The sequence below is a fragment of the Urtica dioica genome, chromosome 1, assembly GCF_054948205.1.
Source record: "Urtica dioica subsp. dioica isolate 48M chromosome 1, U.dioica_male_clone48M_v1_H2, whole genome shotgun sequence".
Lineage (NCBI taxonomy): Eukaryota > Viridiplantae > Streptophyta > Magnoliopsida > Rosales > Urticaceae > Urtica > Urtica dioica.
Genome location: NC_142756.1, coordinates 18,057,999 through 18,072,399, shown reverse-complemented (window position 1 = coordinate 18,072,399; position 14,401 = coordinate 18,057,999). Strand labels below are relative to the sequence as shown.

Here is a 14,401-nt window from a genome sequence, read left to right as displayed (position 1 = left end):
AACCTTTTTAAGATATACGAACAATGTACAACCTCAAAAAAACACATATTTCCATTTATTTTTAGTTCTAGCTTAGTGTTTGGTTAGATATGTTATAGAGCTTTTGAAGAAGAAAAAAAGTGTTTATATATCCAGCGTCTTCAATTTTTCTTTTTTAACTTCTCTTGCTTTAGATTATTATTAACCATCGAGTTTTTAATTAACATGAAGTTTTTTTTCTTTCAATTCTCATTATATTGATTTTTTTTTTTTGGAATACATATTATATTGATTTTGATTATTGTTTGCTTGTTTATATTTATGAATTCGATTACGGGCTAAGTATTTGTAGAGTTACAATGTAGCCGGAATTGATGATGGTCGGAGGTTTTATTTATGAATTCGATTATGGTTGTTTAATTTAAGAAGTGCTTAATGCAAAGAGATTGATGCCGACGTTCGGGTTTTCCGTGGCTAATTCGAGAAGTGACGACGTGTTGGGAGTGTTCTTGCGAGCGGCACAGAGATTGACAAAAAACGAATTCAATTTTTTCAATTACCATGGTTTGACTAGTGTGGAATTATAGGAATAACGTGATGATAGGTAGGAGACACTAGGAGGGCGTGATATTGGTGGCAAAGATATACATTAAGCATCAAGCTTAATATTGTATATAAATTGTTCTTCATGAAATTAAATAAATTTGAGTCCAAAACGTGAGTTCCAACATCACTTCCACCATATAGAGATACACAATCAATCATACATAAAACTTCCAAACCAATAAAGGCTTCCGTGACTTTCCACACTGAAACAGTTTTCTCTTAGATCTGCATGTTGGTTCAAGGCTTCAAGCACGCTTCTTCCTACTAATCGCCGGAGTTCCTTTGCCGGCGCCAGTGGAAGCAGACTTTCCGGTCTGAGAGAGCAAACCACGCAACATCGCGAGGACAGCAAAGCCCAAGAAAGGGTAGTGCATGTTAAGCAGCTTCTCCGACGCCTTTCCCGATCCAATCATCTCAGATAATATCGCAAACTGAACAAATTACACAAATGCAATGTTTAATCGAACAGATCGATTTGAGAAAGAATATTAAAAAGAAAAGGGAATACCATGGAGGTGAGAACCGAGGAGCCATAGATCAAACAGGTGGTGTTCAACCAGGGCTTGGAGGTGATAATGGCGTAGAGACTGAGGAGAGAGAGAGGCCATAGGAAGAGAAGCTCCAACCACACGAGTCCGACGTAAAAATGAGGCTTTTCGGCGACGAGGTAGTCTCCAAAATCGCGCGAGTATTGGTGCTTCAGCTCCACAAGCACGCTCGGAAACACGCCTTCTGATACCAACGCCTGCAAGTCGATCGCCGGTGCGGCGATTGCTATGAAAAGAAAGAACACGAAAAGTACCAAGTCAACTATCTTAAGCAATACACCCATTTCTTTACTTCTCTCAGATCTCTCTCTCTCTCCCTCTATCTCTCTCTGGGAAACCTGTATTTATTAATTTCAATAGTGTGAGAGAGAATTTAAAACAAATTTTTTTACGATTTCATTATTTTCCACGATCTATATTTAAGTTTATTAATTTTTAAAAGATAAACTTTTTTTTTTTTAATAGTACGGATTTTCCATTAAAATTGGGTAAAAACCCATCAATACAGGAGAAAACACCTTAGTACATGGATTATCAGGACCTAAGTCGAGGTGAATATAACACTAAAATCCGGTAAAAGTACGATATGTGCTAACTTCCGACAACGGGAAGAATTACAAGCACCAATAGAGCACACAAGAGGCTCGTTAAAAAACCCAAAGATTGGCGATGGAAAAATCCAACCAAACTCGATCCGATAATCACGAATAGGGTGGCTCTTCAACCTGTATAGATAAAAACCTAACAGGAAATCCACTACGGGAGATGAGACTACGGCTAATCCGAGTCCAAAACAAACCAAAACAAAACAAGCATAATAAAAATTAAAAGGATCCATACTCCAACAACCAAGAACCCTATAACTAAAAGAAAAACAAAAAACCAGCCACCGAAACAGTAAACCAACCACAAAAACTCAGATCTACTACCACCTCTCAGATCCAACCAACCCAGATCTGCGAACCTTCGTCAGTCGCACAACGATCGGAGAGCAAGAGCCCGGCGGCACACCCCGACGGCGGTCACACTACGGTCGGAGAGCGGTAGCTCGGACGTGGACGCGCACAACGACGACACGCTGAGATACACTCCGAGGGTCAGACGCGGACGGCGGTCGCACCGTCGGAGACCGGCGCCGCACAGCGTCAACGAACCCACTCTTAGATCCGTGATGTTTCTTCCCTCCGATCCAAACCCAGGTCGCGCGAAGGGGATGGAGGCCGGGTCGAGGAGTCACGCGCGCCGTGAGAAGATGGCCGACAGACCTGGACAGCGGTGGTGTGCGGGCTCGGCGGCTAAGGAGCGGAGAAACGGCGTCCACAGAGAAGGGATCTCGTGGAGAATCGCCCTCCCCTCCGGACTGGAGCCGCGACGGTGACGGCATCCGAACCCAGAGGGGCGGCGGCGGCGATTAAAAGTTAGGGTTTTCCCCTGTTTATGTTCTGAGGTTTCTCCAGGAGAGAGAGAGGTTTTTGGGTTTCTAAAAGATAAACTTTTCATTGGAGCGAATAAGACAATCAGGCGAGAGAGCCCTTCCAAATTCATACACGTGTGGTTGTGGAATGACGATATGGAGTTTTGGAGAGGCGAGTACTCTCAAGAGGTGAGTGATCAGAGAAGGTGAGGCAATTGAATTCAGAGCAGCAAAGTTGGAGTTCTCGACAGTGCAAACGACTAGACATTATTATCGCTGGTTGGAACTTAGAAATATGAGTGATAAGACGACAGATGAGGAGCCACGACGAAGAATACTAACGACGATTATGAAATAATCGTTGTAATTGATTATGTGTCTATTAATAATATAGAAATATGTAATGTTTTTAGTTTATTAATAATATATAAATGATTATACATGAAATAATATTTATTGATATTATAAATAAATATAGATAAAAATTAGTTTATTTTGTTTAAAAAAATTAAATTACTTATATTTATAACACTTGTGTCAAAACCTGAGTAATTAAATGACGGGTTAAATTACTTTTCAAATATGAGTTGGGTTCAATGGGTCAATTATGGCCCGTTCACGTTACTAACTGACTGAACTAAATTCTCTTTATAAGGTTGGTCGAGCCCACTTTAAACTATTGGGTCTTTTGTTGTTTTTTTCTTTCTTTTCCTACAATGAATTTTTTGTGTAAATATTATATAAAATTCAATAAATACACAGTAAATTACACATATAATTTGTACATATAACGTATATTATGTGTAATTCTTTCTGAGAGGGACGTGTAATTTCAAAAAAATATTATGATAAGGCATAAGCATAATGTCTACAAACATAAATACCAAGCTTCTTTGAACAATGAAAGATTACGTTTTAAGCTAAAAAAATTACAATAAAATTATCATGTGTAAGCTTCCCAAAAAAGAAAAAGAAGATGATAACACACCAAACTTTGAAAAATTCAATAATTCTTTTATAATTAAAATTAGAGGATTACCGACTGTCACTAACAAGTACATGCATGTATGACAAAAATTTCATTTAAAAAACCTAAAGATGATTAATTCATCTTATACGGACGCCTGAAAGATGGTTACTTCATCTTATACGGATGCCTGATCTATATGGATAATATAGAATCGTAGTTCTCTATATGCAAAAGGAAAAAGTACACCCTTACTAGTAGGTAGATAACCCCTTATGAACCGTGTCCTATGAAACCGCCCAAATACGGATCGTAAGTTACAGCATCATTTCTGGATTCGTGAAACTGCTAAAATTACTTTGTGCTTGTTGTTATTTATGCATGTTGTCACTTTTTTTTGTCGATTTGGTCTATTAAAGAAGTGAAAACGCAAAAGCTAAAACCAATCAGTTGTAACAACATAAAAACAACACCAAATAATGGCTAATGGTCTTAGCTAGTAGTAATTTTGATAATTTGGATCAAAATAGTAGCAACTATGTTTTTGGACACTCTTACTAGTAACGGTAGACAAGAAAGTATACAGTTGTCATAAACTGTAGACTTACAAGTCTACAATTAACAACAATTGTAGATATATATAAATCTACAGTTACTAGTAAAAGTGTCCAAAAACATAGTTACTACTATTTTTGTACAAATTATCAAAATTGCTACTAGTTGTGGTCATTTCACAATAATTAACCAAAAGATGAGTCCTATATTTGACATAGGCCCAAAAAATTAAGACAATTGTTGACCAGTGATGAGGACTTTCGGAATTTAAAGGCCCGAGTCACCCACAAATCTTCACATTAAAGCTGACCATGTGGAACCCGGGAAATGAGATCCCTTGGTCCCGTCCCATATTTTGCGGGAAATGAGACTTCCGGACCGTCAAAAATGGTACCGGGAGATTCCGAAGCCATTTCTACGGTACTGGGATTATTTCGCGGTTCCGAGATTCCCATCCCATATTTTATTTTTTTCTTTTATTTTAATTATGAATAGATTTTTTTTAAAAAAAGAAGAAAAATTCCCATATTTTCAATTAAAAAACATAATTTTAAAAATATGGTACTAAATGGTGCTAAACAAGGATCCTAGTTCCGTCCCATTTCCCGGTACAATATTTCATAATATGATTTTTCCCATTTTTTATATGATACTAATAATACGGAAAACGAGATCTCGCGGAATCCCGTATCATCAGCTTTACTTCGCATACATGTTTCATAGCGTCACTGCTACCAAGCAATGAGCAAACTATGGTCTCCCTCCATCATTGTAAGTTGTGACAAGTGCAGTTACATTTAATAATTTAATAGGGTAGTTTCATTTAATGGGATAGAAGAATACACAATGTACAGTACATGTCTTTTAAGAGGAGAACTTTAAAAAATATGCATCATAAATCATAGATTTGTCTACACTAGTAAAAAAAAATTGGGAAATATGACACCCGAGAAAATCATATTTTTTTTTTATAAAAAAATTCACATTGCAGACCCAATGCAATATATTTTCATCCAAAATATATTATTTTTTATTCATACTTTTATACTACTGAGAAAAAAAAATCCAATTTCAAGATTTATGGATCATATATATATATATATATATATATTCAACTCAGAAAAATATTTTCAAAGGAAAAATATCATACAAATTCCATGTTTTAATTAAGTGAGTCAAATCTCTCATTTACTCTATATCATGAAAAATATTGTGTTTTAACGTTGCGATAAGAAAAAAAATTGATGTACTAACATTTTCAAGATACCAAAAGACCGTAATGACTTATACCATATTCCAGATTTTTAGTATGTTCATTATACTTAAAAAATAAAAACACGTAGTTGTCTATGTTTTTTGTTTCTTATTCTTTCTCCTTATTTATTATTTGAATTAATGACAGAATTGCCCCCTGAACTATAGCAAGTGTGACAACATGCCCCTCGGTCTTTAAAATATCGATATTTTCTCCTTAATCTTCATGTTTGTTACATATTGGTCCTGCCGTCTATATTGGATAACGTTCCGTCAGTTATTTTTTCACTTGTTAGTCACGTGTTAATAAGTAAAAGGGTATTGTAGTAAACTATCGAATAAATATGATAAAATAATTAATATAATCGAATAAATGAAACTAAAAATCATCATAACCTTGAGTTTACGATTAAACTCAGCATCAACAACACACAGAATTCACAATCCTAACTCACGGTTAAGAGGAAAAACTCACTCAGCCAAAACTCAATGACACGGCCAAGAACAACCAACCACACGGCCAAAAACTCAATTCCAAAATCAAACTCATCACTTCAAAAATCCATAACCACCACAAATTGATCATAAACACACCGAGAATCACTAAATCCACAACTCAAATCGTCAATTTCATCCCGAAATTACAAAACCCCCAAATCAATTCGTCAAACCCTAATCTCCAAAATCTTCAATTCAGCCATGGAAGAAACTTTACCTCGCTGGAAGAAATGAGCTACCCAACCAGTCAACTTTCTCTTTTCTTCGTCGGAGACGCTCACCGGAGCTCCCGGGACTCGCGGCGATTCTTCTTTCCTCGGCGAGGTGCGCGCGCGGCGATGGAGGCTCGGTGATGGTGCTTCTGGACGGGCGCGGCAAGGAGGGAGAGAGAAGGCGGCGGCGGCGGCTGGTCGCGCGAACCAGCAGAGGCGCGCTTGCGGGGTCGACGCTTGGCGCTCGTGCGGTCGGGCTCTCGGCGCTCGCGCGGCTGGCCCTCGGCGCGCGCACATGAGAGGAGAAGAGAGGGAGTGGCGAGAGAGAGAAAGAGTAGTGGTGGTGGCTGGTTGGGCGCGATCGGGCTCGGAGGGACGAGCAGATGAGAGGGAGAGAGCGAGAGAAAAAGAGACGGTGATGGAGGGTGAAGGAGAGAGAATGAAGCGGTGGGGAGGAGAAAAGAGTTATTTTACGATAATTAATTTATTTTTCTGTATTTGATAAAGAAAAGAGTTAATACAGGAGAGGAGAATGAAGGAGAGAGAAAAAGAGAAGTTTCAATCTTTATAATTCATTTTTTCTTTTTTTTTCCCTCAACTCAGACTCACGTGACGCACACAAGGTCACTTAACTGACGGCGAGTAGACAGAAGGACTATAATGACACAAAATATGATATTAAGGAGCAAAGATCGAGTTTTTATATTACGAGGGGTACGATGTTACAAGGGCTATAGTCCAGGGGGTATTTATGTCATTAATTCTTATTATTTTCTTCTTTATCTTCTTCTTCCATACTTTTTTTTAGGTACTTCTTCTTCCATATACTTAAGAGGGCAACAAGGAAAAATTCTTGACAATGATGTTATTGATTATGATTGTGTGCAAGGTGTTGAAGTTATAATGTAGATAAGCTCTTAGATTTTGAACAGAGAAATTTAGTGTATTTTGATTTTGCACTCTGTTATATTAATTTCTACTTTGGAGTCACTTGAGTAAAATTGAAAGAGATTATAATGATATTTTCCATTCAAACAAGGGAAAATGACGTACATATAAGTACATGTATTTATACCTTCATTTTTAATAATGTCGGATCTATACCTTCAATTTTATAAAAATGATAACATTATATTTTAGAATACATATGTCACATTTATTCATTATTATTAACTTTTTCTTTAATAAAAGTTTGGGAGTAAAAAAAAATGAAAAGTCATTCAAAGAAATAAATGCAGTATAATTATATATCTTAAGTACAATGTCGTTATTTTCATATTATTATTATTATTATTATTATTATTATTATATATATATAATAATAATAATAATAATAAAGGAAAGCGCTCATTTACTGTTCATCCAGACTCAAAAGCCTGTTACACAATTCTCTGAAATTACGAAAATGCCCTTCACTGATTGAGTACGAAACTAACTCTGGAATCTTAATAAATTACAAAACTGTCACTGCCTTCTTACAGTTTTAAAATAATGCCATGAAGGATAAGATAAAAGAAAGCCCAAAGATTTCTGGAAACAACGCTTCAATAAAAAATGTCTAGATAATTTGTTAGACAAATGCATATATTCGCTCTATATATATGGAGTTGGAGCTGTGAAACAGAACAAATACAACATCAAATTCACTTCAAATTTACAATACATCAAAATCACTTCAAATATGTTCAGATAATATCATTTGCAAAAGAAATAAGAAAAATAGTATCTGTAATAATTTAGGATATGGTAAGTATACACTAAGTTAATTAATACTACATTCAAGTGCTAATATCATTATCAATTCATTCAACAGTATCAAACCCACTTCAAATTCACTACACATATCCTCACTAACAAAATACGCATAATCAGCAATTCAGACTGTTTTTGCTGATGTTTTTCAGGTCTTATAACATGAATCTTAACATTTCAGAACCAGCCACTTTTCTATTCTTTCATCTTACACGATATTAATATTACTTAATTGTAAACTGTAATATGAGTCATGAATAAGGCCCTAACCTCTGACAAAGTCAGAGAAATAATTGCACTTACCAGTAAGGTAAATACGAGCCAATTGTGAGTGTAGATTTGGGGATTAAGAAACTGCTTACACTTGGGGATTAATATTAGAAGTGTGAGCCTAACTCACACTCAAAAGCTAACTCAAGAGTGGAGGGATGTCAAACACTTATAAGGAGCACATTGCTCAAGTACTCAATCGATGTGGGATATTCTAATACACCCCCCTCACGCCCAGGATGGACAACTGGAGCGTGAAGTTTGTGAGAATGAACATTCACGGGTGGTCCCACATTCGAAATTGGGCCCCGCTCTGATACCATATTAGAAGTGTGGGCCTAACTCACACTCAAAAGCTAACTCAAGAGTGGAGGGATGCCAAACACTTATAAGAAGCACATTGCTCAAGTACCCAATCGATGTGGGACATTCTAATAATTAAGAATGCGTCAATAAGCATTATTGAGGTTAGATTTGGGGATTAAGAAACTACTTACGCTTGCCTGAGCCACCACAACCAACAACAAGGATAAAGCTTACATAAGGATTCGATTCTGATGGGAATGAGAGACCTACCTACTCACAAGATCCCCTACACACAAAAAAATGAAATAATAAAAAGAACAAGAAAAAAGGGGATGTAAAATAATTTGAATTGAAAGAGAAAAAAAGAGAGGAACAATGTATTTAGTGAGATCAAGTTTAGGTTAGATTGAAGCTCATCAAATAGGCAAAAATATTTTGAACGTAAACAATGGCTATGTTTGATTCAGCATATTAAGCTTGATTGTACTAAAAGTTAAATCATATTTAAGTGTTTGGTAAAATTACTTTTTCTAAAAACTAAAAAGTATTTTTGAATATTTTAACTAAAAAACTAAAAAGAAATTGCCCCATTTGCCACCAATTTTATAAGTTTTTCACACTTTCCACCAAAAGACTAATTTTTCCCAAAATGCCACCGAGATGTCAACATTGTTGACATCTCATAGTGAAACGCAAAAATAGATGTTAACATTGTTGACATAGATGATGACATTTTTGGAAAAATTAGTCTTTTGGTGGAAAGTGTGAAAAAATTATAAAATTGGTGGCAAATGAAACAATTTCTCAAAACTAAAAGCTACAATTTGAAGCTTTTGTACGTATATTTAGTTTTTAGTTTGTAGTTTCTCTCTCTTAACCTTTTTTTTTCTCTTACACTAACTTTTGATTCCAATTATCTTTATATGCTTTTATCAAGTCTACAATTATTTTTTTGAAGTCACTAAAATTTATAATTTATTTTTTTACAATCTATAGACACCCACTTTAATATATCTTTTATATACAAAAAAATATCTTATTATTATTAATTACATTTTATATAAATAATTATTACTTATAAATATTAATATGTATTTTACCAAACAGTAAATCAGCTTTTGCTAACAGTTATTTTACAATAGTTTACCAAACACACATCTGTTTTTTCGTAAAACTATTTTAAAATCACTTTTTAAAAAAAAAAAAAAGCTACGCCAAACACAGCCAATACCTTAGGTCTTGAGATTTTTGGCTTCAGGTCGTCAAATGTAATGGTAAGTTAGCAGAGGTATATATTTCGAAAAGAAAAAGAAAAACAAAAAACAAAGGCATCGAGAGAAGATCTACACGAACACAAGAAAAATAAAACACTAATCCGAGAGAGAGAGAGAGAGAGAGAGAGAGAGAGAGAGAGAGAGAGAGAGAGAGAGAAAAGCTTACCATTTCCAATACACCGAAAGCTCAACCATCGCCGATTAAAAAAAATTACAGTAGGAAAAAACATAAATGAGAGAGAGAGAGAGAGAGAGAGAGAGAGAGAGAGAGAGAGATGGAACATTCGAGAGAGGAAAATAAGAGTAAAGGGAAAGCGTGGTTTTCTTTACAAACTTGACGTTATTTTTTGGATCTTGATTCGAGCCTTATGGTGTGGGTCTGGCCCATGGGTATATATCTCCGTAAAGAAAGATATGAAAAAATGGTTTCGCTTTTGGAAATCAATTTATTATTAATAGAAAGATTTTTAACATAAATAGAAAATTAAAAAAATCATTTTTTTAAAAAGTTTTAATAAAAAAACATAGATAAACTTTTTTAAAAATATTAATTGGTGCTCTAATTAATCATTTTCATACAATATGATACGTTTATTTTTAATTTAAGAGGCAAAATTTTATTATTTTTTTTCAATAAATAAACTTTATTTTCTTAAGCATACAAAATTACATTTTAATCATTGGTTATCCATCCTATCAAAGTAAGTGTCTTCTTTATTTTGTAAATAATTTTTAAGAAATGTATATCTTTGTTACTAATTTCTTAGTATTTTTTAATAGTCTTAATTTTTTTTCATTGATAGATAATATGTAATTTGTACATATATATTATTCTAATTCTTATAACTATATATATATATATTATTGCAATTATGTAACTTAGATATTTTGACAATGTTTTAATTATATTATTTCATATGATATGAAAATAGTAAATTATGTGTATAATTTATTATGATAAAAATGTAACAAGCATTCCGCCCAACGCGGGTATCTTGCTTGCAATTAAGAATATAATCATGACATTTCTAAAAACTAAGAAATACAAAGGTTATATTAACAATTGTAAATATAGACTGGTTTCTACGCAATATTTTCTTTGAACTTATTACTTTTATTTTCTTCAAAAGACTAAACTAACCTCGTTACCTTTTCCCCTAAACCTTTCGCCTGAGGTTAGCTTTATTGTCTATTCGTTTTCCCTTTCTCGAACGCCGTACCTGAGAAAATCCAAAATCTGATTCCGTGCAAAACCTCCGTAGAGAGAGAGATAGAGATAGAGATGAGCGAGAGTTCGACGAGACCGGTGCCGAGAAGAGACAGCCCATGGGGAAATCCTCAGGAAGAGCATCGTCAGCCCAAGGCCCATCGCTGCAACGACAGAGTCGAAGATGTCATTCAGGTCTCTGCTCTCTCATTCTTTCAACATTTACGATCTAATCCTTCTCATGAATTCGGAATTAGATTTTTTTTCATTTGATATATTTCTGGATCAGATGAATTGGCCTTGGATTATGCGAATATAGACCTGTAACAAACAAACTTTCCAAAATATGTTTCTAGCGCTAAAGCACGCGTGCTCGTTATACAGTTGTTATTACTGTTATGTTTGGAAGGAACAAAGGAAAATTTGAGGTTCCTATCTTTGTTTTTTCCTCAATCCAAACAAAGCAAGGCAAAATTGAATGGATTCTCGTTTTTTTTTTCGAGGTTCTCCAGACAGACCCTAATTGAACATTCTTCGTGTTGATGTCAATCTAGGCTGCGTTCGAAGGAAATCCGTTTAAGACGATGCCCGGGCCTTTTAAGCTGTTCTGGCGGTGTATGCGATCCAAACCCGGGTATGACCACTCTGAAGTTTTTCTTCATACATTGTATAGGCAATGCTTAAGCCGGGCCTTGAAACTTAGAGAAGAATTGTTTGAAAAAAAAATCAAATCAACTTACTATACTAAGGTTTAGTCTGATTGATTCTTTAGAAAAACTTCCTAGAGAAACCTACCAACGTGACTGCCATTATAGAGTTTTAGCCTCATTTAACATACATATATAATTCTGTTTCAAACATAATTGATGAGCAGGTTCTTCTACCTATTAAATAAATCTCCCTCTAACATTTAGGTTGTTGTATAACTTTTTAGTAATAGGCATAGTTGCCTTATTATTTAGACTATTTTTTGGCTGCCTGTAAATGAAGATATTTGCATTTGTGCAGTGAGGAGCCAACAGAGCCGTACACATATTTGCAGTTCGATCCTCCTACGAGAGATGTGAAGCTCGAGTAATGTCCAAAAACTGACTATTCGGGTTAATTGTTTTTTTTTCCCTCTCCGTATTATGCTGTTGATTGAAATTATGCGTATCTGTGTGAAACATATACCGATCTTTCATCTTGCCTCGGAGTTTCTTTACTTTATGATATAATAGTCTGTTGGTCGATTGTTCTGGTAAACCATAGTTCGAAAAAGAGAAATGAAATAATGATGAATATTTGTGCAACTTTTTCTTTTTGGATCGTATGCTCTTCTTAAAACTCATAAAATTTGATACTGAACAACAAACTATTATTTAGTCGAGGAGACGTGGGCTCTCGCCTCTACCTTTCTCCATTCGTAAAAGGGTAAAAAAAAAATAAAACAACTCGTGATGAGGTGTATAATGTTTTTTAGTTCATTTTGGAATCGAATCGGAAACGCTTTTGCTATCACAAAGGGCGAATAGGCCTAAAAATCGATAATGGGCTCTCCGACGGTGAGGTTTCGCTCCACGGTCCACGGGAGATCGAAAATCTTGGCCGTTACGAATTTGAACACCTTGTTCACGTTTATGTTGTACGTTGCACTTGAGAAAAAGAGTGTCGCATTCAGTGCCTTGGCATATGATCTCGCCTGCCAAAAAAATTAAATCAAAATTAGCATATTATTGAATTCGACACGATTAAAATAGTCACTCTTTTATCAAGACCGCTTGGCTCTTCAATGATTCAAGCAATTGGGTGTGTGGGTCTATCTAAATTCTGAAGACATGATTCGGTCTAGCGAGCCCTCCTTTGAAGGGTGACTCACCGACACAAAAAGTCTATTTTGGGTCCACTCTTCTTCGCTAATGCTACGTGGTGATTAATTAGTGAATATACACGTCTAAAAATATCTTTGCTATTTTTATATGGCCGGTCAGTGATTGCGGCCTTAATGTACACTACTGTATTAATTAAGAATTATATATAAAAAAAAAATAATTCATGTGCAAAATTAGGATGTAACACCCCTTTTGACTTTGATATGTTCACGTCTACTTGATTGCTATGCCCAACCGGTCACTTGCCCTTTGATTTCGTTTGGTTTGAATTATATATAGATTCCAAAAATCTTACACTACAATATTCCTTCAATTATTATCGAATTAAGATAACGACCCTTCTTTCTAATTCTAACCACTCCTCATACCATCTTTTAGTCAAATTTGGTTTTCTCAGAGATTTTGATCATGATTAATTGTTACTAATATAACCTGGACTGACAATTTACCTGGCTTGCGATTGTCCATTGCAAGTCTATGGGAAGCTGAATGAAATCATCGAATTTCGTCCCAATTAAAACTGGAATTGCCGTCTGAGAAAGGAAAAATAAAAAATAAATAAGAGACGCAAAAAAGAAAAGAAAATAAATTCTTAAAGCTAAAAGTTGGAAACCATACCTGATTCCATTTACGTGCTTCTTGGTACCAACTTATAACACTGCAATAATTGGAATAAAAAAGCAAAATAAGAAACAGAACCCAAAAAAACAACAATCTTTTATTTAGAAAGAAAGAAAGAGAAGAAAAAAAAAATCAATGTTTATATTATAGTTGAATTCAGTTTCCAATATGATGAAGATAATTAGAAAAGGCTATTACCTATTTAAGGTACACCGACTTGTGAGATCAAACATGAACAGAATCGCTACAGAATCCTTACAGGCAATCGGAATATAGTCCTGAGATTTCGTATCACCTGTCCAAATCCGTATATTCAATGAGGACTCAAATGCGCTAAATCAGAAAATAGTATAATTTTTTTTGAAAAATTACCTCCAACTTCCCAGATGGAATAAGAAATCCGAGCACCATCAACAAGCAAGACCTTATCGATCGAGCTTAATCCACCGTCGTTTTCCTTCACCTTTTCTTTCTCTCTTCCCGCGTATTTCGCCTTCACCAAACATAAATCAGAAATCGAAAAAAATAAATAAAACACCAAGGAAAAGAAAAATATTCGAATCCGTTGCGACATAGTTTACCAGGAAGCTAGTCTTTCCGATGTCGCAATCGCCTAAGATCGTGATCTTCAACGAGACCAGATCGGAGTCCGAATCTCCGATCTCGACGGAGCTCTCGTTCTCCGCCGGCGATGGCGGTTCTGGCGGCGAAGGCGACATGATCAGAGCCTGAGCCTGAGGAAGCATACGGTACCGGACGGTTTTCCTGAGACAAGACATTAAGAAGCGGTCCAATAGCCGGCGAATACATCGCCGGAGAACCAACATCCGTCGCTGTAGTCTTCGCCGGAGACAGAGCTCGACCATATCCTCGGCGGAGGAAAGAGAGAGAGTGATGGAGAAAGATTGTCAGTCTAAGGCTTTATTTGATTCAATATAGGCCATGGATATTGGAGCTTTGAGCTTCCTGTTTCTGAGACAACTTGAATTGGTATTTTTAGAATGCGTGTAGATATATATATATATATATATATATATATATATATATATATATATATTAATAATGAT

General features: G+C 35.3%; 3 protein-coding genes across 3 annotated transcripts; 1 reads left to right on the top strand and 2 right to left on the bottom strand.

Annotated features, from left to right (window-relative positions):
• Positions 1–506: 506 nt before the first annotated feature.
• LOC149407638 (uncharacterized) lies at positions 507–1,504 on the bottom strand. Its single transcript, XM_089614691.1, has 2 exons — positions 1,094–1,504; positions 507–1,016 (listed from the first exon to the last, which is right to left on the bottom strand). The coding sequence occupies exons 1-2, from the start codon at positions 1,415–1,417 to the stop codon at positions 831–833; spliced, it is 510 nt and encodes a 169-aa protein (XP_089470817.1). The 5' UTR covers positions 1,418–1,504; the 3' UTR covers positions 507–830.
• A 9,264-nt stretch (positions 1,505–10,768) lies between these two features.
• Positions 10,769–12,134, top strand: LOC149407637 (hexokinase-1 protein). The gene is made up of 3 exons (XM_089614680.1): positions 10,769–11,037; positions 11,397–11,476; positions 11,851–12,134. The coding sequence occupies exons 1-3, from the start codon at positions 10,918–10,920 to the stop codon at positions 11,918–11,920; spliced, it is 270 nt and encodes an 89-aa protein (XP_089470806.1). The 5' UTR covers positions 10,769–10,917; the 3' UTR covers positions 11,921–12,134.
• Positions 12,135–12,282: 148 nt separating this feature from the next.
• On the bottom strand, positions 12,283–14,341 carry SGP2 (Ras-related small GTP-binding family protein). The gene is made up of 6 exons (XM_089614673.1): positions 13,916–14,341; positions 13,707–13,827; positions 13,533–13,629; positions 13,332–13,371; positions 13,163–13,246; positions 12,283–12,523 (listed from the first exon to the last, which is right to left on the bottom strand). The coding sequence occupies exons 1-6, from the start codon at positions 14,198–14,200 to the stop codon at positions 12,359–12,361; spliced, it is 792 nt and encodes a 263-aa protein (XP_089470799.1). The 5' UTR covers positions 14,201–14,341; the 3' UTR covers positions 12,283–12,358.
• Positions 14,342–14,401: the final 60 nt, after the last annotated feature.